This window comes from Oncorhynchus tshawytscha, linkage group LG17, assembly GCF_018296145.1.
Source record: "Oncorhynchus tshawytscha isolate Ot180627B linkage group LG17, Otsh_v2.0, whole genome shotgun sequence".
NCBI classification, from domain to species: domain Eukaryota; kingdom Metazoa; phylum Chordata; class Actinopteri; order Salmoniformes; family Salmonidae; genus Oncorhynchus; species Oncorhynchus tshawytscha.
In genome coordinates, this window is record NC_056445.1 from 16,973,649 (window position 1) to 16,998,297 (window position 24,649).

Below are 24,649 nucleotides of genomic sequence, written 5' to 3' on the forward strand. Positions count from 1 at the left end.
TAGATTCAACACCCCCCTCCTGACACACACACACATTTAGGCTTTAAAACCCGAGCCGTCAAAAGTTTGAATGTGCTTAAAGCACCATTCATATAGAAATCATTCAGAGCAGTGGGACAGGAAGTAATGAGAGAGACTATGAAGCAGTTTGAAACCTATTGAGATGTACTCTTGGAGCCCGGGAAGGGGCTTATGACAGTTCTATTAGGCTGGAACTGCTATTTGAGTGAATATGTTTCTCAGGTTGGTGATTTCTCAAGGCTGTTCAGTCTGAAGTATACAGGCTGTGTGTGGGCGACAGCGATGAGCAATGCTGAGGATATATTCAGCAACTTCTCTTCCTTAGACAGATAGACAGACAGAGTGTACGTGCTAATCAGTACTCTGTCTGTGCATTCCCATAACGTTTCTCTCCTGCCTGTGTCTTTTCTTCCTGTACACACCAGTCGTGGGAGGTGATCTTCACTGCATTGCAATGTCTCAATAAACCAGAATGCACCACAGAATACCTTTCCATGTTCAACCGCGGCTCCTGAAATCTTGTTCCCATTATAGAAGATGCTTTATTGACTTGTTTTATTGTTGGATCAGTCCATTAAGGGCCTACTTATTAGCCTACATTTTCTGAGTCAAACTAAGCACACTAATTCAAGCATTCTAATACTTGTCAATAAAGGAGTTAGGTGGCATTTCCATGACCCTTGATAAGTGTGGTCTACTCTAGGGCATATCGGCATGGGCTGTATAGGAGTTGTAAGGGTTTCTGACAGCTCCTAGATTTCTAGGAGTAGAGCTTTGTAGTAGTAGTAGTAGTAGTAGTAGTAGTAGGAGTTTTATAGCTGTAGTAGTAGCAATAGGAGTTTTATAGCTGTAGTAGTAGGAGTTTTATAGCTGTAGTAGTAGTAGAAGTTTTATAGCTGTAGTAGTAGTAGGAGTTTTATAGCTGTAGTAGTAGTAGTTTTATAGCTGTAGTAGTAGTAGTAGTAGTTTTATAGCTGTAATAGTAGTAAGGAGTTTTATAGCTGTAGTAGTAGTAGTAGGAGTTTTATAGCTGTAGTAGTAGTAGTAGTAGTTTTATAGCTGTAATAGTAGTAGGAGTTTTATAGCTGTAGTAGTAGGAGTTTTATAGCTGTAGTAGTAGTAGTTTTATAGCTGTGGTAGTAGTAGTTTTATAGCTGTAGTAGTAGTAGTTGTATATCTGTAGTAGTAGGAGTTTTATAGCTGTAGTAGTAGTAGGAGTTTTATAGCTGTAGTAGTAGTAGGAGTTTTATAGCTGTAGTAGGAGTTTTATAGCTGTAGTAGGAGGAGTTTTATAGCTGTAGTAGTAGTAGGAGTTTTATAGCTGTAGTAGTAGTAGGAGTTTTATAGCTGTAGTAGGAGGAGTTTTATAGCTGTAGTAGTAGAAGTCTTATAGCTGTAGTAGTAGGAGGAGTTTTATAGCTGTAGTAGTAGGAGTTTTATAGCTGTAGTAGTAGGAGGAGTTTTATAGCTGTAGTAGTAGGAGGAGTTGTATAGCTGTAGTAGTAGTAGGAGTTTTATAGATGTAGTAGTAGTAGTAGTAGGAGTAGTTGTATAGCTGTAGTAATAGTAGTAGTAGTAGGATTTTTATAGCTGTAGTAATAGGATGAGTTTTATAGCTATAGTAGTAGGAGTTTTATAGCTGTAGTAGTAGGAGGAGTTTTATAGTTGTAGTAGTAGGGGAGTTGTAGCTGTAGTAGGAGGAGGAGTTGTATAGCTGTAGTAGTAGGAGTTTTATAGCTGTAGTAGTAGTAGTAGAAGTTTTATAGCTGTAATAGTAGGAGTAGTTGTATAGCTGTAGTAATAGTAGTAGTAGTAGGAGTTTTATAGCTGTAGTAGGAGGAGGAGTTTTATAGCTGTAGTAGTAGTAGGAGTTTTAGCTGTAGTAGTAGGAGGAGTTGTATAGCTGTAGTAGTAGGAGGAGTTTTATAGCTGTAGTAGTAGGAGGAGTTTTATAGCTGTAGTAGTAGCAGTAGGCGTATTGTAGTAGTAGCAATAGGAGTTGTATAGCTGTAGTAGTAGTAGGAGGAGTTTTATAGCTGTAGTAGTAGTAGGAGTTTTATAGCTGTAGTAGTAGGAGTTTTATAGCTGTAGTAATAGTAGTAGTAGGAGGAGTTTTATAGCTGTAGTAGTAGGAGTTTTATAGTTGTAGTAGTAGGAGGAGTTTTATAGCTGTAGTAGTAGTAGGAGTTTTATAGCTGTAGTAGTAGTAGTAGGAGGAGGAGTTTTATAGCTGTAGTAGTAGGAGTTTTATAGTTGTAGTAGTAGGAGGAGTTGTATAGCTGTAGTAGTAGTAGGAGTTTTATAGATGTAGTAGTAGTAGTAGTAGGAGTAGTTGTATAGCTGTAGTAATAGTAGTAGTAGTAGGATTTTTATAGCTGTAGTAATAGGATGAGTTTTATAGCTATAGTAGTAGGAGTTTTATAGCTGTAGTAGTAGGAGGAGTTTTATAGTTGTAGTAGTAGGGGGTGTTGTATAGCTGTAGTAGGAGGAGGAGTTGTATAGCTGTAGTAGTAGGAGTTTTATAGCTGTAGTAGTAGTAGTAGAAGTTTTATAGCTGTAATAGTAGGAGTAGTTGTATAGCTGTAGTAATAGTAGTAGTAGTAGGAGTTTTATAGCTGTAGTAGGAGGAGGAGTTTTATAGCTGTAGTAGTAGTAGGAGTTGTATAGCTGTAGTAGTAGGAGGAGTTGTATAGCTGTAGTAGTAGGAGGAGTTTTATAGCTGTAGTAGTAGGAGGAGTTTTATAGCTGTAGTAGTAGCAGTAGGCGTATTGTAGTAGTAGCAATAGGAGTTGTATAGCTGTAGTAGTAGTAGGAGGAGTTTTATAGCTGTAGTAGTAGTAGGAGTTTTATAGCTGTAGTAGTAGGAGTTTTATAGCTGTAGTAATAGTAGTAGTAGGAGGAGTTTTATAGCTGTAGTAGTAGGAGTTTTATAGTTGTAGTAGTAGGAGGAGTTTTATAGCTGTAGTAGTAGTAGGAGTTTTATAGCTGTAGTTGTAGGAGGAGTTGTATAGCTGTAGTAGTAGGAGGAGTTGTATAGCTGTAGTAGTAGGAGGAGTTTTATAGCTGTAGTAGTAGGAGGGGTTTTATAGCTGTAGTAGTAGCAGTAGGCGTATTGTAGTAGTAGGAGGAGTTTTATAGCTGTAGTAGTAGCAGTAGGCGTTTTGTAGCTGTAGTAATAGGAGGAGTTTTATAGCTGTAGTAGGAAGAGTTGTATAGCTGTAGTAGTAGGAGGAGTTTTATGGCTGTAGTAGTAGGAGGAGTTTTATAGCTGTAGTAGTAGCAGTAGGCGTTTTGTAGTAGTAGGAGGAGTTTTATAGCTGTAGTAGTAGCAGTAGGCTTTTTGTAGCTGTAGTAGTAGTAGGAGTTGTTACGGTTTTCTAGGTGTGAAGGATAGTCAGACCAAAATGCAGCGTGTAGATTGCGATCCATGTTTAATGAACAACGTGAAACACGAATAATCACAAAACACTACAAAACAAAGAATGTAACGAAAACCGAAACAGCCTATACTTGTGTAAATAAATAAAGAGATAGGAACAACGACACTAAGGACAATCACCCACGACAATCTCAAAGAATATGGCTGCCTAAATATGGTTCCCAATCAGAGACAACGATAAACACCTGCCTCTGATTGAGAACCACTCCAGACAGCCATAGACTTTGCTAGATAACCCCACTAGCTACAATCCCAATACATACACACCAAAACCCAAACAAAATCTCAAACAAACTGCACACTGCCCTAACCCATCTGGACAAGAGGAATACCTATGTGAGAATGCTGTTCATCGACTACAGCTCGGCATTCAACACCATAGTACCCTCCAAGCTCGTCATCAAGCTCGAGACCCTGGGTCTCGACCCCGCCCTGTGCAACTGGGTACTGGACTTCCTGACGGGCCGCCCCCAGGTGGTGAGGGTAGGCAACAACATCTCCTCCCCGCTGATCCTCAACACTGGGGCCCCACAAGGGTGCGTTCTGAGCCCTCTCCTGTACTCCATGTTCACCCACGACTGCGTGGCCACGCACGCCTCCAACTCAATCATCAAGTTTGCGGACGACACAACAGTGGTAGGCTTGATTACCAACAACGACGAGACAGCCTACAGGGAGGAGGTGAGGGCCCTCGGAGTGTGGTGTCAGGAAAATAACCTCACACTCAACGTCAACAAAACTAGGGAGATGATTGTGGACTTCAGGAAACAGCAGAGGGAACACCCCCCTATCCACATCGATGGAACAGTAGTGGAGAGGGTAGCAAGTTTTAAGTTCCTCGGCATACACATCACAGACAAACTGAATTGGTCCACTCACACAGACAGCATCGTGAAGAAGGCGCAGCAGCGCCTCTTCAACCTCAGGGGGCTGAAGAAATTCGGCTTGTCACCAAAAGCACTCACAAACTTCTACAGATGCACAATCGAGAGCATCCTGGCGGGCTGTATCACCGCCTGGTACGGCAACTGCTCCGCCCTCAACCATAAGGCTCTCCAGAGGGTAGTGAGGTCTGCACAACGCATCACCGGGGGCAAACTACCTGCCCTCCAGGACACCTACACCACCCAATGTTACAGGAAGGCCATAAAGATCATCAAGGACATCAACCACCCGAGCCACTGCCTGTTCACCCCGCTATCATCCAGAAGGCGAGGTCAGTACAGGTGCATCAAAGCTGGGACCGAGAGACTGAAAAACAGCTCCTATCTCAAGGCCATCAGACTGTTAAACAGCCACAACTAACATTGAGTGGCTGCTGCCAACACACTGACACTGACACTGACTCAACTCCAGCCACTTTAATAATGGGAATTGATGGGAAATGATGTAAATATATCACTAGCCACTTTAAACAATGCTACCTTATATAATGTTACTTACCCTACATTATTCATCTCATATGCATACGTATATACTGTACTCTATATCATCTACTGCATCTTTATGTAATACATGTATCACTAGCCACTTTAACTATGCCACTTTGTTTACATACTCATCTCATTTGTATATACTGTACTCGATACCATCTACTGTATCTTGCCTATGCATCTACTGCATTGTCGGAACTAGAAGCACAAGCATTTCGCTACACTCGCATTAACATCTGCTAACCATGTGTATGTGACAAATAAAATTGGATTTGATTTGATTTGACAAAACACACCACAATACAAAAACCCCATGCCACACCCTGGCCTGACCCAATACATGAAGAAAAACACAAAATACTTAGACCAGGGCGTGACAGGAGTTTTATTTTTTATTTCACCTTTATTTAATAACCAGGTAGGCTAGTTGAGAACAAGTTCTCATTTGCAACTGCGACCTGGCCAAGATAAAGCGTAGCAATTCAACACATTCAACAACACAGAGTTACACATGGAATAAACAAAACATACAGTCAATAATACAGTAGATCAAAAGAAAACAAAAAAGTCTATATACAGTGAGGAGTTTTATAGCTGTAGCAGTAGGAGTTTATTAGCTGTAGCAGTAGGAGTTTATTAGCTGTAGCAGTAGGAGTTTATTAGCTGTAGCAGTAGGAGTTGTAGTCGTAAGCATTTGGTCTGAGCTGACTTTGGTCCACAGCCCTTAGAGGGGAACTGCTGTTTCTCCCTGTTGTTGTCTACCAGATAAATTCCCATGTGGGACAGTTACACCACCTCCATGTTCCGATGACTGGTGTCAGAGGAGCCATGGGAGAACTCCACTGATGTCGAGGAGAGGAACGGAGGAGCATGTGTTGGAGAGATGTTTGAGTGTGTGTGTCGGTCTGTGTGTACGAGTGTGTGTCCAAGTGGAAATGAAAACGGAGGGAAAGAACAGCAGGGTTTACCAGAGCAACTTTCCCCAAATCTCATCCATCCCACACCACAGTGGAGGGTGTGTGTGTGTGTGTGTGTGTGTGTGTGTGTGTGTGTGTGTGTGTGTGTGTGTGTGTGTGTGTGTGTGTGTGTGTGTGTCAGCGAATACGAGAGGCCATGCTGTGCTCAAAGCTGTGCTTACTGCTGGCCCCACTCACCTGCATCCATCTCTCACTCTGTCTCTTTCTCTGTCTGCCTGTTTCTCTCTCTCCCATGGGCGTCTGCCACTCTCCTCCCTGCATTGATGTGACTGAGACCCTCCTACTGTGTACAGGACTCACTAGGAATACCTAGGAACTAGAGCCTAGGTTTTTCCCAGTCAGGTCAGAAACTCCTCTCCCTGTATGTAATATTGTTGTGTAAGGTTAGCCTAGTGGTTAGAGCGTTAGACTAGTAACCTGAAGGTTGCAAGTTCAAACCCCCGAGCTGACAAGGTACAAATCTGTCGTTCTGCCCCTGAACAGGCAGTTAACCCACTGTTCCTAGGCCGTCATTGAAAATAAGAATTTGTTCTTAACTGACTTGCCTAGTTAAATAAAGGTAAAATAAAAATAACATAAAAGGTTATCGGTGGTCTTTCCTGCTGAAAAAAGAACTCCAGACAACACTATTATTGGCAAACACATCCTCACATAGAATGTTAGCTTTGTATATGCTACCTGCATCCAATAACATACTGATCTATATCCCTAATGGTGCAGATCTGAGGTGTGAATAGCATTCATGTTAGTCTCTCTCATCGATGCTTCTCTGGTTCAGAGCCAGCTCAGCTATCTTCCTGCCACTGCTGGGAAAGTTGAACTTTCTCTCTTGTGTTAAACCCATAGTGCAGTTGAGACGGAGGCACACACACACACCGGATCACTCAGCTGCTCTACTTTATGGAGAGTGGGAAAGTCTCCTAACGTTCCCTGCCAAGGAATGCACACACACACACACACACGCACACGCACACACACACACCTTGGCTAAGACTGTAGATCACCCTTCAGTCACGGCCCTGTGCTGCAAAGGAGACTGGAGTGATGGAAGCAATAGTTAAGCCATTAAGGCAGACAATTGGCTCAAATTGAGAGGGGGGGAGGGGGGAGAGAAGGAGAGGCTATGGCAGGAGTTGATCCACTCAATGACTTAATCTGTGCCCCGGGACACACTCCTGCTGTTTCAGGTTCACTCACACACTGACTGCAATAACACCTTGTAAGCCAGGGCTGCAGGGGTGAAGGGCTGCAGGGGTGAAGGGCTGCAGGGGTGAAGGGCTGCAGGGGTGAAGGGCTGCAGGTGTGAAGGGCTGAAGGGCTGCAGGGGTGAAGGGCTGAAGGGCTGCAGGGGTGAAGGGCTGCAGGGGTGAAGGGCTGCTGAAGGGCTGCAGGGGTGAAGGGCTGAAGGGCTGCAGGGGTGAAGGGCTGCAGGGGTGAAGGGCTGCAGGGGTGAAGGGCTGCAGGGGTGAAGGGCTGCAGAGGTGAAGGGCTGCAGAGGTGAAGGGCTGCAGGGGTGAAGGGCTGCAGGGGTGAAGGGCTGCAGGGGTGAAGGGCTGCAGAGGTGAAGGGCTGCAGGGGTGAAGGGCTGCAGAGGTGAAGGGCTGCAGAGGTGAAGGGCTGCAGGGGTGAAGGGGAGAGAAGATAATTCCTTTATACTGAACAGAGTCACTTTCTCACAGCCATCACAAACCCACAGAGACCAAAGACCTAAGGTTGAAGTCGGAAGTTTACATACACTTAGGTTGGAGTCATTAAAACTCGTTTTTCAACCACTCCACAAATGTATTGTTAGCAAACTATAGTTTGGCAAGTCGGTTAGGACATCTACTTTGTGCATGACACAAGTCCTTTATCCAAAAATGGTTTACAGACAGATTATTTCACAATTCCAGTGGGTCAGATGTTCACATACACTAAGTTGACTGTGCCTTTAAACAGCTTGGAAAATTTGAGTCAATTGGAGGTGTACCTGTGGATGTATTTCAGGGTCTACCTTCAAACCCAGTACCTCTTTGCTTGACATCATGGGAAAATCAAAAGAAATCAGCCAAGACCTCAGAAAATAAAAAAATTGTTGACCTCCTCAAGTCTTGTTCATCCTTGGGAGCAATACCCAAATGCCTGAAGGTACCACGTTCATCTGTACTAACAATAGTTTGCAAGTATAAACACCATGGGACCACGCAGCCGCCATATCGCTCCCTATAGATGAACGCACTTTGGTGCGAAAAGTGCAAGTCAATCCCAGAACAGAAAGGACCTTGTGAAGATACTGGAGGAAACGGGTACGAAAGTATCTATATCCACAGTAAAACTAGTCCTAAATTGACAGCAAGGAAGAAGCCACTGCTCCAAAATCTCCATAAAAAAGCCAGACTACGTTTTGTAACTGCACATGGGGACAAAGATTGTACTTTTTGGAGAAATGTCCTCTGGTCTGATGAAACAAAAATAGAACTGTTTGGCCATTTGACTATCGTTTAGTTTGGCGGAAAAAGCCGAAGAACACCATCCCAACCGTGAAGCATGGGGGTGGCAGCATCATGTTGTGGGGGTGCTTTGCTGCAGGAGGGACTGGTGCACATCACAAAATAGATGGCATTATGCATAGGAAAATTAAGTGGATATATTGAAGCAACATTTCAAGACATCAGTCAGGAATTTAAACCTTGGTCGCAAATGGGTCTTCCAAATGGACGATGACCCTAAGCATACTTCCAAAGTTGTGCGAAATGGCTTAAGGACAACAAAGTCAAGGTATTGGAGTGGTCATCACAAAGCCCTGACCTCAATCCTATAGAAAATTTGTGGGCAGAACTGAAAAAGCGTGTGCGAGCAAGGAGGCCTACAAACCTGACTCAGTTACACCAGCTCTGTCAGGAGGAATGGGCCAAAATTCACCCAACTTATTGTGGGTAGCTTGTGGAAGGCTACCCAAAATGTTTGATCCAAGTTAAACAATTTAAAGGCAATGCTAGTAAATATTAATTGAGTATGTGTAAACTTCTGACCCACTGGGAATGTGATGAAAGAAATAAAAGCAGAATTTAATCAATCATTCTACTATTATTCTGACATTTCACATTATTAAAATAAAGTGGTAATCCTAACTGACCTAAAAATAAGGAATTTTTACTAGGATAAAATTTCAGGAATCAGTGAAAAACTGAGTTTAAATGTAGTTGGATTAGGTGTTTGTAAACTTCCGACTTCAACTGTACACGGTCACGCAGTATGCATCTTATAACAGATCATGACGCTTTATGAGCATTCATAGAGCTGTATGTCCGTGCATGGCTGTGTAATGGGGCATGTTGGCAGTAGGGGCTGTGATGGGCAGGGTGAATGGTGCAAAAGGGCATTGTGCCTTATCCTTATAGACTAATTCTCTCTCCCAGGCCTCAAACAACCACACAATGAGGAATTGTCTCTCACTCTCTTTCACACACACGCACACACACACACACACACTAACAAGCCTTTTTACACAGAGTGTGTTAGTGGGTTGTTGTTGTGCTTCCAGCCTGGGGTGTTTTGGGATGGATATACTGAAGGTGTCATGGCTGTGTGCCAGGGGAGCCGTTCATCTCCCGTTTTTAAATGTCTAACGTTCAAGCAACGCTCTGCTTTATGAGTGTGAACGTTGGCGTAACGCTTGGTGTTCATTGGGGCCGTAACTCCTGCCCGGTCCCCTCGGCGCTGTGGCTGGGATTTATCGTCCAGCTTACAGTGGAGGGGTTGCCGCGGGGACCGTTGGCACTCGTTTGCTCATTCCCTCGTTCTCTGGCTTGGTCATTTATTTGACATGTCCTTTAAGTCCTTTAAAGAATTGGGCGTTTCTGCCGAACGCCTGGGCTCTTTCTGCAGGAGATGGATGGGCCGTGTTCAAAGGTCTGTATGTTCTCCCTCCATCCCTCGTTCTCTCGTTTTATTCCCCTCCTCCTTCCTCTCTTCTCTTTTTTTTGATTCCCTCCCTCTTTTCCTCCCTCTCTCCTCCTGAGCTTTATAGAGTGGTGTTACGACTGTCAGCTAGCCAAGCAAGGGATTTGGGCATGTTTTGTTTCTGCCTCTCAAGATAATGCTCTCTCCTTTCTCCTGTGGAGAATAACAACAGGGAAAGTGGAGCGATAAAGCAGCACATGGACTTTAGCTTGTTTAGTTTGGGTTTGTAGTCTGGTTCCGTGGCACCGCAGGCTGAAGTGGAGACTGAGACTGTGTGTGTGCTGGTACGTTCTAGCCCTATTCAAGCAGCTGGCCCTGGGATCAATGGCAACTGTGCTGATTGTTCGAGGCTGGCGGATGTTTTTAGAGAAATCGTTAAGATGTAAAACAAGCCATTGTGATCCCAGATTGTTCCCTCAGGGAGTCGTGCGTGTGTGTTTCTGTGCGCAGTCGCACACACCATTTCTCTTCTGAGGTATTGCAACAGAGTGTTGATTTTCTCTTTTTAAAAAGCTTACAGAGTTCAAGTTTTTATTTGTCACACACAAGGCCAATTGAATGTGATTCGTGACAACATTGACTACAGAGCAGAGAGAAAGAAGCAGAAAAATGAAAGGTTACAGAGACTTAGAAACATGAACTGACTTTACAGTGTATGGTGTGTGTGTGTGTTATGTTACCATGTCATGTAGTGTTTTATAATACAGTCCAGGACTTCTGGCCTCTACAAGGATAGTAAAACCAAAAAAACAGACCCACACATTCCCTGGTGTTGCTGTCCCCTTATATCTTCTACTTTTAAAGTGGAGTGCTAGGCCTACTTGCTCAGAGGGAATCTGTTTTCTTGAAATCATGTTATGTGGATTAAAAATAATGTATGTACAGATCTCCCCTTCCTAGGGATTGTGCTGTTTATCAATTTGAGCTGAACAAAGAGGTATAATGGGTTCTCACTAATAGAATATGTTGCGTAAAGCTTACTTCGTTATTCAAGGTTTTAAATGTTTCACTGCGTCAGGGATAACGCACACAGACGTTTCAGCTTTACAGCGTTCTTCATTGTGTAGGTCAAATGTTCTTTCATCCAGAACAGCATTTGTAATGATCAACAGTTGAGCAGCAGGTGCTTCTAATCAGGGTTGTACCTCATCTGCCAATCAGGGCCCCTCTGGTCTACTTGTATCCATATTAGTCACAAAGAGAGACACAAAGAGAGACAGAATTATAGGGGATGGGAGAGGGCACGAAGAACAACTCACCAATCAATCGCCGCAGGTGTCCGCTCCCCTAAATACGTCACATCAATTAATGTGACAGCCCACCACGAAGGACATCAGGCACAGCCGTTCATAAATATGTGTGGCCAACCTCATAGACGATATGCAGAATCTGATATGGACCGTGTGTCACAGTCTAAATGTGGCTTTATAGGAAGGAGGTGGAATCTAATTCCTTGTTTAAACCGTGTGGAAATAGATCATTGAATGTATATATCCACATGGCTTCTCTTTGGAGTAATGTGTTGTCAAAGTCACCTACTCTGCGTGATGGATGAATCTTTTCCATCCCGACGCAATGCAATTTATTAATAGAAGGATTTTGTTCTATAAAGTGTCTCGCAACTGGTGAGGTGATATCTTGACGTCTAATTTGGATTTATGTTCTCCAAGACGTACTTTCAAGGTGCGGGATTATTATTATCAGGTTACAGGTTACACAGTGAACCCAGCCTTGAACCAGCTGCTACCCCAGTGGACCTCTCCTTCCCATCTTTCTGAGAATGTCTTCCATGTCAAGTCAGATGTAGCTTCTGTGATCTGTTGTGTAACCTAGCGTCCCCTGTCGTCTCTTTTCAGTAACGGCACGGCCGGGAAGATGAACGGGGCATTGGAGCATTCGGACCAGCCCGACCCAGACGCCATCAAGATGTTCGTGGGCCAGATCCCTCGCTCCTGGTCAGAGAAGGAGCTGAAGGAGCTGTTTGAGCCTTACGGCGCCGTCTATCAGATCAACATCCTCCGAGACCGCAGCCAGAACCCTCCACAGAGCAAAGGTATGGCAGAGAGTCACACACACACACACACACACAACAGCCAGAGCGCTCAGCCGAACAAAGTTAAGATGGAGAATCACTCACTCACAGCTAAGGTAATCCTACAGAGCAAAAGTAAGGAATAAACACAAAGGCATACTGTACAGTACACAATGGATACATTCTAGAGGTCGACCGATTAAGATTTTTCAACGCCGATGCCGATTATTGGATGGCCAAAAAAGCCGATACCGATTAAATCGGCCAATTAAAAAAAAAGTTGTTTATTTGTAATAATGACAATTACAACAATACTGAATGAACACTTATTTTAACTTAATATAAAACATCAATAAAATCAATTTAGCCTCAAATAAATAATGAAACATGTTCAATTTGGTTTAAATAATGCAAAAACAAAGTGTTGGAGAAGAAAGTAATATGTGCCATGTAAAATATGTGCCATGTAAAAAAGCTAACATTTAAGTTCCTTGCTCAGAACATGAGAACATATGAAAGCTGGTGGTTCCTTTTAACATGAGACTTCAATATTCCAAGGTAAGAGGTTTTAGGTTATAGTTAATATAGTATTTATAGGACTATTTCTCTATACTATTTGTATTTCATATACCTTTGACTATTGGATGTTCTTATAGGCACTATAGTATTGCCAGTGTAACAGTATAGCTTCCGTCCCCCTCCTTGCCCCTACCTGGGCTGGAACCAGGTAGGGGCAAATCTAAAAGCGAGTGACGTTTGAAACAGTATTAGCGCACACCCAGCTAACTAGCTAGCCATTTCACATTGGTTAAACCAGCCATTAGGCTGATAGTCTTGAAGTCATAAACAGCGCTGTGCTTGTGAAGAGCTGCTGGCAAAACGCATGAAAGTGCTGTTTGAATGAATGATTACGGGCCTGCTGCTGCTCAGTCAGGCTGCTCTATCAAATCAGACTTAATTATAACATAATAACACACAGAAATACGAGCCTTTGGTCATTAATATGATCGAATCCGGAAACTATCATTTAGAAAAAACAAAACGTTTATTATTTCAGTGAAATACGGAACCGTTCGGTATTTTATCTAACGGGTGGCATCCATATGTCTTCTTAATAAATATTCTTGTTACAGTACACAACCTTCAATGTATGTCATAATTATGTAAAATTCTGGCAAATTAGGTCGCAATGAGCCAGGCAGCCCAAACTGTTGCATATACCCGGACTCTGCGTGCAATGAACGCAAGAGAAATGACACAATTTCACCTGGTTAATATTGCCTGCTAAACTGGATCAGTAGTTATAACTAGTGATTATGATTGATTGTTTTTTATAAGATAAGTTTAATGCTAGCTAGCAATTTACCTTGGCTTCTACTGCATTCGCGTAACAGGCAGGCTACTCGTGGAGTGCAATGGTTAGAGCGTTGGACTAGTTAACTGTGCAGTTGCAAGATTGGAACCCCTGAGCTGACAAGGTGAAAATCTGTCGTTCTGCCCCTGAACATTGCAGTTAACCCACAGTTCCTAGGAAGTCATTGAAAATAAGAATGTGTTCTTAACTGACTTGCCTAGTTAAATAAAAGGTACAAAAATCATAATAATAATAAATGGAAATCGGCGCCCAAAAATACCGATTTCCGATTGTTATGAAAACTTGAAATCGGCCCTAATTAATCGGCCATTCCTATTAATCGGTCGACCTCTAATACATTCCCTCAATGCCAGCCTGATATTTCTCTGAAACTGTGTCTTTAACACAAAACACAATTAATATATACATGTTCATCTCATCTGCCGTTTCCTGATGAACAATTCGGAAAGAAAACAAAAGAGGCAGCAGAGCCGACAATACTCCGGCCACATTAGCAGACACGCATCAAACACACAGAGACAGAGAGAGAGAGAGAGAGAGAGGCAACAGAATGCACTGTGATGACAGGCAGCATGAGGAGACAGTGGGAGTAGGCAGATGGAAGATGTATGGATGAGAGGGAGATGGAGAAAGAGGAGATTTTGGTAAGGGCCTCTGCAGACACACCTGTTTGTCATATTTTATTTATCTTCACCAAATCAAGAAATAAAAAGGAAGAATGGAAGGGGAGCAAGAGCTTTACCTCACCTCCCCATCCCCACAGCATCTCTCTGTTCGCTCTCTGTTTTCCCTCATCTCTCTCTCCATCCCTCTCTCTCTTTCTGAGTCACAAGCTTCCACAAGCCTTGACACAGCAATTCAGCAGTCTGCCAAGGGGAGACAGTGACATACCTAAATCAAATAATTCGGCCTCAACTCACTGTCATGCGCTATGTGTTTGAGTTTGAGTGTGTTCATGCTTGTGTCTCTCTCGCTCTCTCTTTCTCCTCCTCTGTCTGTGTCCCTAACCTCTGGATGACTTCTCTTCCTCGTTGTGAGACCAAAACATTGCTCTCGTCAGCCTCTCTTCTCTTCCTCCATTTTGTCTTTCTCTGTCGCTAAGCCCTTGAGTCGTTCTGATTTCTCTGGTTGATGAGTCAAAGTGTGGGAGAGTGTCACTCATATACACTTTACTTTAAGTAGGGAAAACAGCCTCTCCTCTCTTCCTTGAGACTGTAAACACTCAACAATCTCTCCATCTCTCGCTCTCTCTCTTTCTCTGGCCTGTAAAATGGAGGATTGGATTGAACAGGAAATTGACTGTTTGATTAGAGCTCTGTCTAGACTTGTATATTCCCAGGCTTTAGGCGCTGTTGTTTTCTCATCATTGCGTAAGAACTCTCTAGCGCGACATGGCCTTGTCAGAGCCCTCACACACAGTGGAGCCACAATGGCCCCTCTCGGCTCCACAGTTGCACTGGAGCCAATTCTCATTTCATTGGTGTCAAGGAAAATGTGCCCCTTTCCCCCCGGTCTGTTTAGCTTGAATGAATGACCATATTTTCAGAGTGGTCTCAGTTAGATGGTTGAGAGAGTGTGCTCCGTCGCCCTTGGCGATCCAGAGGCCGGGTCAACAGCTTCTCTCTTGACTATTACTAGAGTAATTTGGATTTGTGAAGTGGAGTTTTATTTTATTTTCTCTCCTTCTCTCTCTCTCTCTCTCTCTCTCTCTCTCCATTCTTCTCTAATCCATTGATGGTAAATACACATTTCCAGTTGATACACATATTCCTCCATACACATACTGTTACTGATGCTTCTAGAAAATGTTTTCCTCCATTTTTCATGTAAAATATGGCACAATGAATACATTTTACATCAGTGAGTTTGTAGACAGTGTTTCCCATCTGAGTGGTCTTGTTGTCTTTCGATGGTTATTCTGCAGGAAGGGCAGCTGCTAGGTGAGTTGCGTCTGGACTGGACGATCTGATGGATGCTGTGTGTGTCTGTGTGGACGCTGGCCAGTGCAGTATGGACAGTTTAGTTTGGCTGCTGTTGCTTTAATGTGTTAAGAGTCAATAACAGATGAGTGGAGAGAGCGAGAGAGAATTTGATTTAGCACTGAGAGAGGGGGATGAGAGAGGGAGGAGAGAGGGAGGAGAGAGGGCCAGAGGGGTAAACAAAGACAGTCCTCCTCTCTCAACAACAGTTTGCATCCCAGGTTTGTTTGTATCTGTTGTCTAGCCGGGTGCAGACGGCACAGTTGTGAGTGTGTGTGTGTGTGTTGACAGGGGGCATACTATGTCATTAATCTTAATGATTGTGCCTGTCCTCATGGAGGACACACAAAATGGGTGTAATGTCTTCATTAGCAGGTTGTATATACTGCACAATTCTCTGGACATGGTGTCTGAAAGAACGACACCTCATATCAGCAACACACACGCTGAAATATAATAATAGCTCACAGTATCTGATTCTCCATCACCACTCTCCATGTACATCCACTCTGGGGTTTCCCACTGTAGTATCCAGGGGCATCCAGCTCTCCAATGGCACACATTCACCTTTACAATTCTAATTCAACCGCATTCTCCCTCAACACTGAGGTAACGCTCGACAAACGCTTTGCCTCCCAACACAATTATCTCCTCTAATGGATTCAGTAGAGACCGGGCCGACCGGAGTCAGAACACTGATTTATTTAATTCTTTCCTAAAGCAGCACAGCCAATTAGATTCCCATAACAAGACATTTGCTGTGTTAGCGGTCTACCCAAGTCCAATTAGTGAGCGACTGCAGGTGGATTTTATAATGGCCGGGGGGGGGTGGGGGGTGGGGGGTGAGATGTGTGTATTGGCATGTGCAGTGTTGGAAGCCTACTCTGTGTGTGTTTGAGGTTAGCCAGGGAACAGCGTTTTTGAGGATTTAATTTGGAGCCGTTTCTCAACAGTTAGTTGTGGTAGATTTGTAAAGTGCGGTGTGTCCTAATCTGGTCTGAAGGTACAGTGGACATAAGGAGAAATTGCCAGTCAAAGATCCAATCTTCTCAACACAGGCCACTATGGCTGAATGTACCTCCCAACCCCTGTCTCTCACTCTCTTCAACACAGGCCACTATGGCTGAATGTACCTCCCAACCCCTGTCTCTCACTCTCTTCAACACAGGCCACTATGGCTGAATGTACCTCCCAACCCCTGTCTCTCACTCTCTTCAACACAGGCCACTATGGCTGAATGTACCTCCCAACCCCGTCTCTCACTCTCTTCAACACAGGCCACTATGGCTGAATGTACCTCCCAACCCCTGTCTCTCACTCTCTTCAACACAGGCCACTATGGCTGAATGTACCTCCCAACCCCTGTCTCTCACTCTCTTTAACACAGGCCACTATAGCTGAATGTACCTCCCAACCCCTGTCTCTCACTCTCTTCAACACAGGCCACTATGGCTGAATGTACCTCCCAACCCCTGTCTCTCACTCTCTTTAACACAGGCCACTATAGCTGAATGTACCTCCCAACCCCTGTCTCTCACTCTCTTCAACACAGGCCACTATGGCTGAATGTACCTCCCAACCCCGTCTCTCACTCTATTCCCACTCTATCAATCCACTCCTCTCCTGCTTTATTGAGTATGATCTATTTCTCTCTCTCTCTCACACACACACACACACACACACACACACACACACACACACACACACACACACAGTGTATAGTGTTCTCCCGTGTAGCCACTCTAACCAGAGGGTGGTGTGTTCAGTAATTGCAGCAGCAGAGTTAATTAACGTGGGTCAGAGGCTGGGGGTGAAGGGATTCTTCCTGGGTGCCGGGGCCCAGTGAAGAGTGCAGGGACCTGGTGTAGAGTGCCCTTTAACTCCCCTCCCTCACATTCATCTCCTCCATCTAGCTCTGCACGAACAGATTAGTGCTGTTCATTCCTCTCCATCTCTATTGCGCTGTCTCCTCTATCCCCTCCCTGTTAATAAACCATGCTAACATTCTGTTCCTCATTTGCTGCACTCAATCTGCAATCTGACGAAATCTTTCCGCTCTATTTCACCCCCTCCCTCCATCCCTCCCTCCCTCCCCCCGAACCTCCCTCCCTCCATGCCAGTCCTCTCTTCTCTTACCCCTCTTCTTCCATCCATGCCTCTTCACCCCCTCCTCCCTCATCTCTGTTATTTTTCCTCTCCCCTCCTCTCTCTCTGTCTACGATGATGGTGTGGACCTGTGGTTGTGGATGTTGTTATTGACAGTATGAGAAGGGCACAGGTTTTTTGTGCAGTCAAAAGGCTCCTTCAGTAGATATAAAGCATTTATGAACACCGTCTCTCTCCTAATCTCTATTCCTCTCACTGGCTGCTCTCTACTCACCCCTCCCCACTCTCTGCGTTTTGTGTGTGTGTGTGTGTATATTTTCTTTCACCTCTGTGTGTTTGGTGCATACGTGTGTATGTCTAGTGTAGTGTGTGTGGTGTATTCTATACCTTGTTGGCCTTCATATAAATGTTGAGAGAGAGGCGATTCACTGTACACTCCGTGTTGTAGTACTTCAGACTGGTCTCCAGACCAGATATTGAGTGTCTCGGTCTTGGATACATTTGTACTCTGTCTGGAATCTGTCTCCGACAGAAAGGACTAGTTATTTTTTCGGAGTCAGCACATAAAACCACTTCACCAGGCCAAATATATACACTCCTTTCTGGAAACATTAAGACAGTATGTTAACAGCCATTATATCTATTATAGACATGTTTCTGCAGTGGTGAACCTATAGGTCTTCAGTGTGTGACAGGTTAGTACAGTGGTAAACCTATAGGCCTTCAGTATGACAGGTTAGTACAGTGGTGAACCTATAGGTCTTCAGTGTGTGACAGGTTTGTACAGTGGTGAACCTATAGGCCTTCAGTGTGTGACAGTGGTGAACCTATAGGTCTTCAGTGTGTGACAGGTTAGTACAGTGGTGAACCTATAGGTCTTCAGTATGACAGGTTAGTACAGTGGTGAACCTATAGGTCTTCAGTGTGACAGGTTAGTACAGTGGTGAACCTATAGGTCTTCAGTGTGTGACAGGTTAGTACAGTGGTGAACCTATAGGTCTTCAGTATGACAGGTTAGTACAGTGGTGAACCTATAGGTCTTCAGTGTGTGACAGGTTAGTACAGTGGTGAACCTATAGGTCTTCAGTATGACAGGTTAGTACAGTGGTGAACCTATAGGTCTTCAGTGTGTGACAGGTTAGTACAGTGGTGAACCTATAGGTCATCAGTGTGTGACAGGTTAGTACAGTGGTGAACCTATAGGTCTTCAGTGTGTGACAGGTTAGTACAGTGGTGAACCTATAGGTCTTCAGTGTGTGAACCTAGGTTTCAGTGTGTGACAGGTTACAGTGGTGAACCTATAGGCCTTCAGTGTGTGACAGTGGTGAACCTATAGGTCTTCAGTGTGTGACAGGTTAGTACAGTGGTGAACCTATAGGTCTTCAGTGTGTGACAGGTTAGTACAGTGGTGAACCTATAGGTCTTCAGTGTGTGACAGTGGTGAACCTATAGGTCTTCAGTGTGACAGGTTAGTACAGTGGTGAACCTATAGGTCTTCAGTGTGACAGGTTAGTACATTGGTGAACCTATAGGTCTTCAGTGTGTGACAGGTTAGTACAGTGGTGAACCTATAGGTCTTCAGTGTGTGACAGTGGTGAACCTATAGGTCTTCAGTGTGTGACAGTGGTGAACCTATAGGTCTTCAGTGTGACAGGTTAGTACAGTGGTGAATCTATAGACCTTCAGTGTGTGACAGGTTAGTACAGTGGTGAACCTATAGGTCTTCAGTGTGTGACAGGTTAGTACAGTGGTGAACCTATAGGTCTTCAGTGTGTGACAGTGGTGAACCTATAGGTCTTCAGTGTGTAACAGGTTAGTACAGTGGTGAACCTATAGGTCTTCAGTGTGTGACAGGTTAGTACAGGGGTGAACCTATAGGTCTTCAGTGTGTGACAGGTTAGTACAGTGGTGAAACTATAGGTCTTCAGTGTGTGACAGGTTAGTACAGTGGTGAACCTATAGGCCTTCAGTATGACAGGTTAGTACAGTGGTGAACCTATAGGTCTTCAGTATGACAGGTTAGTACAGTGGTGAACCTATAGGTCTTCAGTGTGTGACAGGTTTGTACAGTGGTGAACCTATAGGCCTTCAGTGTGTGACAGTGGTGAACCTATAGGTCTTCAGTGTGTGACAGGTTAGTACAGTGGTGAACCTATAGGTCTTCAGTATGACAGGTTAGTACAGTGGTGAACCTATAGGTCTTCAGTATGACAGGTTAGTACAGTGGTGAACCTATAGGTCTTCAGTGTGTGACAGGTTAGTACAGTGGTGAACCTATAGGCCTTCAGTGTGTGACAGGTTAGTACAGTGGTGAACCTATAGGTCTTCAGTGTGTGACAGGTTAGTACAGTGGTGAACCTATAGGCCTTCAGTGTGTGACAGTGGTGAACCTATAGGTCTTCAGTGTGTGACAGGTTAGTACAGTGGTGAACCTATAGGTCTTCAGTGTGTGACAGGTTAGTACAGTGGTGAACCTATAGGTCTTCAGTGTGTGACAGTGGTGAACCTATAGGTCTTCAGTGTGACAGGTTAGTACAGTGGTGAACCTATAGGTCTTCAGTGTGACAGGTTAGTACATTGGTGAACCTATAGGTCTTCAGTGTGTGACAGGTTAGTACAGTGGTGAACCTATAGGTCTTCAGTGTGTGACAGTGGTGAACCTATAGGTCTTCAGTGTGTGACAGTGGTGAACCTATAGGTCTTCAGTGTGACAGGTTAGTACAGTGGTGAACCTATAGACCTTCAGTGTGTGACAGGTTAGTACAGTGGTGAACCTATAGGTTTTCAGTGTGTGACAGGTTAGTACAGTGGTGAACCTATAGGTCTTCAGTGTGTGACAGTGGTGAACCTATAGGTCTTCAGTGTGACAGGTTAGTACAGTGGTGAACCTATAGACCTTCCGTGTGTGACAGGTTAGTACAGTGGTGAACCTATAGACCTTCAGTGTGTGACAGGTTAGTACAGTGGTGAACCTATAGGTCTTCAGTGTGTGACAGGTTAGTACAGTGGTGAACCTATAGGTCTTCAGTATGAAAGGTTAGTACAGTGGTGAACCTATAGGTCTTCAGTGTGTGACAGGTTAGTACAGTGGTGAACCTATAGGTCTTCAGTGTGTGACAGGTTAGTACAGTGGTGAACCTATAGGTCTTCAGTGTGTGACAGGTTAGTACAGTGGTGAACCTATAGGTCTTCAGTGTGTGGCAGGTTAGTACAGTGGTGAACCTATAGACCTTCAGTGTGTGACAGGTTAGTACAGTGGTGAACCTATAGGTCTTCAGTGTGTAACAGGTTATTACAGTGGTGAACCTATAGGTCTTCAGTATGAAAGGTTAGTACAGTGGTGAACCTATAGGTCTTCAGTGTGTGACAGGTTAGTACAGTGGTGAACCTATAGGTCTTCAGTGTGTGACAGGTTAGTACAGTGGTGAACCTATAGGTCTTCAGTGTGTGACAGTGGTGAACCTATAGGTCTTCAGTGTGTGACAGGTTAGTACAGTGGTGAACCTATAGATCTTCAGTGTGTAACAGGTTAGTACAGTGGTGAACCAATAGGTCTTCAGTGTGTGACAGTGGTGAACCTATAGACCTTCAGTGGTGAACCTTTAGGTCTTCAGTGTGTGACAGTGGTGAACCTATAGACCTTCAGTGGTGAACCTATAGGTCTTCAGTATGACAGATTAGTACAGTGGTGAACCTATAGGCCTTCAGTGGTGAACCTATAGGTCTTCAGTGTGTGACAGGTTAGTACAGTGGTGAACCTATAGGTCTTCAGTGTGTGACAGGTTAGTACAGTGGTGAACCTATAGATCTTCAGTGTGTGACAGGTTAGTACAGTGGTGAACCTATAGGTCTTCAGTGTGTAACAGGTTAGTACAGTGGTGAACCAATAGGTCTTCAGTGTGTGACAGTGGTGAACCTATAGACCTTCAGTGGTGAACCTTTAGGTCTTCAGTGTGTGACAGTGGTGAACCTATAGACCTTCAGTGGTGAACCTATAGGTCTTCAGTATGACAGGTTAGTACAGTGGTGAACCTATAGGTATTCAGTGTGTGACAGGTTAGTACAGTGGTGAACCTATAGGTCTTCAGTGTGTGACAGGTTAGTACAGTGGTGAACCTATAGGTCTTCAGTGTGTGACAGGTTAGTACAGTGGTGAACCTATAGGTCTTCAGTGTGTGACAGGTTAGTACAGTGGTGAACCTATAGGTCTTCAGTGTGTGACAGGTTAGTACAGTGGTGAACCTATAGGTCTTCAGTGTGTGACAGGTTAGTACAGTGGTGAATCTATAGACCTTCAGTGTGTGACAGGTTAGTACAGTGGTGAACCTATAGGTCTTCAGTGTGTGACAGGTTAGTACAGTGGTGAACCTATAGGTCTTCAGTGTGTGACAGGTTAGTACAGTGGTGAACCTATAGGTCTTCAGTGTGTGACAGGTTAGTACAGTGGTGAACCTATAGGTCTTCAGTGTGTGACAGGTTAGTACAGTGGTGAACCTATAGGTCTTCAGTGTGTGACAGTGGTGAACCTATAGGTCTTCAGTGTGACAGGTTAGTACAGTGGTGAACCTATAGACCTTCAGTGTGTGACAGGTTAGTACAGTGGTGAACCTATAGGTCTTCAGTGTGTGACAGTGGTGAACCTATAGGTCTTCAGTGTGTGACAGGTTAGTACAGTGGTGAACCTATAGGTCTTCAGTGTGTGACAGGTTAGTACAGTGATGAACCTATAGGTCTTCAGTGTGTGACAGGTTAGTACAGGGGTGAACCTATAGCTCTTCAGTGTGTGACAGGTTAGTACAGTGGTGAACCTATAGGTCTTCAGTGTGTGACAGGTTAGTACAGGGGTTAACCTATAGGTCTTCAGTGTGTGACAGGTTAGTACAGTGGTGAAACTATAAGTCTTCAGTGTGTGACAGGTTAGTACAGTGGTGAACCTATAGACCTTCAGTGGTGAACCTATAGGTCTTCAGTATGACAGGTTAGTACAGTGGTGAACCTATAGGCCTTCAGTGGTGAACCTATAGGTATTCAGTGTGTGACAGGTTAGTACAGTGGTGAACCTATAGGTCTTCAGTGTGCGACAGTGGTGAACCTATAGACCTTCAGTGGTGAACCTATAGGTATTCAGTGTGTGACAGGTTAGTACAGTGGTGAATCTATAGACCTTCAGTGTATGACAGGTTAGTACAGTGGTGAACCTATAGGTCTTCAGTGTGTGACAGGTTAGTACAGTGGTGAATCTATAGACCTTCAGTGTGTGACAGGTTAGTACAGTGGTGAACCTATAGGTCTTCAGTGTGTGACAGTGGTGAACCTATAGGTCTTCAGTGTGACAGGTTAGTACAGTGGTGAACCTATATACCTTCAGTGTGTGACAGGTTAGTACAGTGGTGAACCTATAGGTCTTCAGTGTGTAACAGGTTAGTACAGTGGTGAGCCTATAGGTCTTCAGTATGAAAGGTTAGTACAGTGGTGAACCTATAGGTCTTCAGTGTGTGATAGGTTAGTACAGTGGTGAACCTTTTGGTCTTCAGTGTGTGACAGTGGTGAACCTATAGACCTTCAGTGGTGAACCTATAGGTCTTCAGTATGACAGGTCAGTACAGTGGTGAACCTATAGGTATTCAGTGTGTGACAGGTTAGTACAGTGGTGAACCTATAGGCCTTCAGTGTGTGACAGGTTAGTACAGTGGTGCACCTATAGGTCTTCAGTGTGTGACAGGTTAGTACAGTGGTGAACCTATAGGTCTTCAGTGTGTGATAGGTTAGTACAGTGGTGAACCTATAGGTCTTCAGTGTGTGACAGGTTAGTACAGTGGTGAACCTATAGGTCTTCAGTGTGTGACAGGTTAGTACAGTGGTGAACCTATAGGTCTTCAGTGTGTGACAGGTTAGTACAGTGGTGAACCTATAGGTCTTCAGTGTGTAACAGGTTAGTACAGTGGTGAACCTATAGGTAAGGGTGAGCAACTGACTTTTTCCCCTCATATCGTTTTTCAGTGGCTGTACACAGCTAGAGATGCAGGTGTCATTTGGTAAGCTAGCAAGAACAACTCCAGTTAGCATATATCTTGCATTCGCAAATTCACTCTGGCTATCTGGGCTCCCAAGTGGGCCAGTGGTCTAAGACACTGCATCTCCGTGCTAGAGGCGTCAATACAGACAACCTGGTTTGAAACCAGACGGTATCACAACTGGCTGTGATTGGGAGTCCCGTAGGGTGGCGCACAATTGGCCCAGTGTCGTCCGAGTCTGGCTGGTGTAGGCCGTCATTGTAAATAAGAATTTGTTCTTAACTGACTTGCTTAGAGGATAAATAAAAACATCTACTCTGATTTCAGAGCCTTCTCGTCTGAGTGTGCCATAGTGCAGAACAACTGATGAATTTAATGAATGGCCAACACTCGCTGAATATGTCTGGTGTATGTAAAAGTAGGGAAAAAGTCATAGCTAGTCAAGGTGAGTAAAATGGTCAGAGTGAGTTGTTGTCTCATTTGTGTCTGGAAGTAGAAAACTAGGTAACTTTATCCAGTTAGCTTGGGTGCTTGATTGGGACAAGCATGCATTGGTAGGCAAGCTGCAGAAGAACATGGAGGCTATAATTCCTTATCGTTTATCAGTGCAATTTTGACGGCCAACTAGCTGAAAAGGTTTGAGAGGGTTTATCTAATATTCCTTCGTTCGATTTTAGCATATCTTGCTCTGGCTAGTATTAGTTGTTGATGTGCATAACTGGGGGAGAGAGAACCTACCGTTTCAAAGTTGTTTGCTCAATAGGACTGTAAAGTCCCCAAATGTAAGAGGACTCCTGTGGTATTTACATATTTGCAGAAATCCATTCAGATATATTTTGTGGCATTTGGTGAATGCATTCTAATGATCTAAAGTCACGCTGTTGCTACTGACTGTAAGTGTGCATGATGGAGGGTCCTACAGACTGTAAACACACAGTCCAGTTCAGTGTGAATGATGGAGGGTCCTACAGACTGTAAACACACAGTCCAGTTCAGTGTGAATGATGGAGGGTCCTACAGACTGTAAACACACAGTCCAGTTCAGTGTGAATGATGGAGGGTCCTACAGACTGTAAACACACAGTCCAGTTCAGTGTGAATGATGGAGGGTCCTACAGACTGTAAACACCCAGTCCAGTTCAGTGTGAATGATGGAGGGTCCTACAGACTGTAAACACCCAGTCCAGTTCAGTGTGAATGATGGAGGGTCCTACAGACTGTAAACACACAGTCCAGTTCAGTGTGAATGATGGAGGGTCCTACTGACTGTAAACACACAGTCCAGTTCAGTGTGAATGATGGAGGGTCCTACTGACTGTAAACACACAGTC

General features: G+C 44.2%; 1 protein-coding gene across 20 annotated transcripts in view; it reads left to right on the forward strand.

Moving 5' to 3' along the window:
• Nucleotides 1–24,649, forward strand: part of LOC112235803 (CUGBP Elav-like family member 2) — a 225,892-nt gene that overhangs the window by 132,200 nt on the left and 69,043 nt on the right. For all 20 annotated transcript variants that reach the window (XM_042300281.1, XM_042300279.1, XM_042300277.1 and 17 more), the window contains one exon: nt 11,669–11,865. In XM_042300281.1, the coding sequence (XP_042156215.1) occupies nt 11,669–11,865 (197 nt within the window). The remainder of the gene's footprint in view (nt 1–11,668; nt 11,866–24,649) is intronic.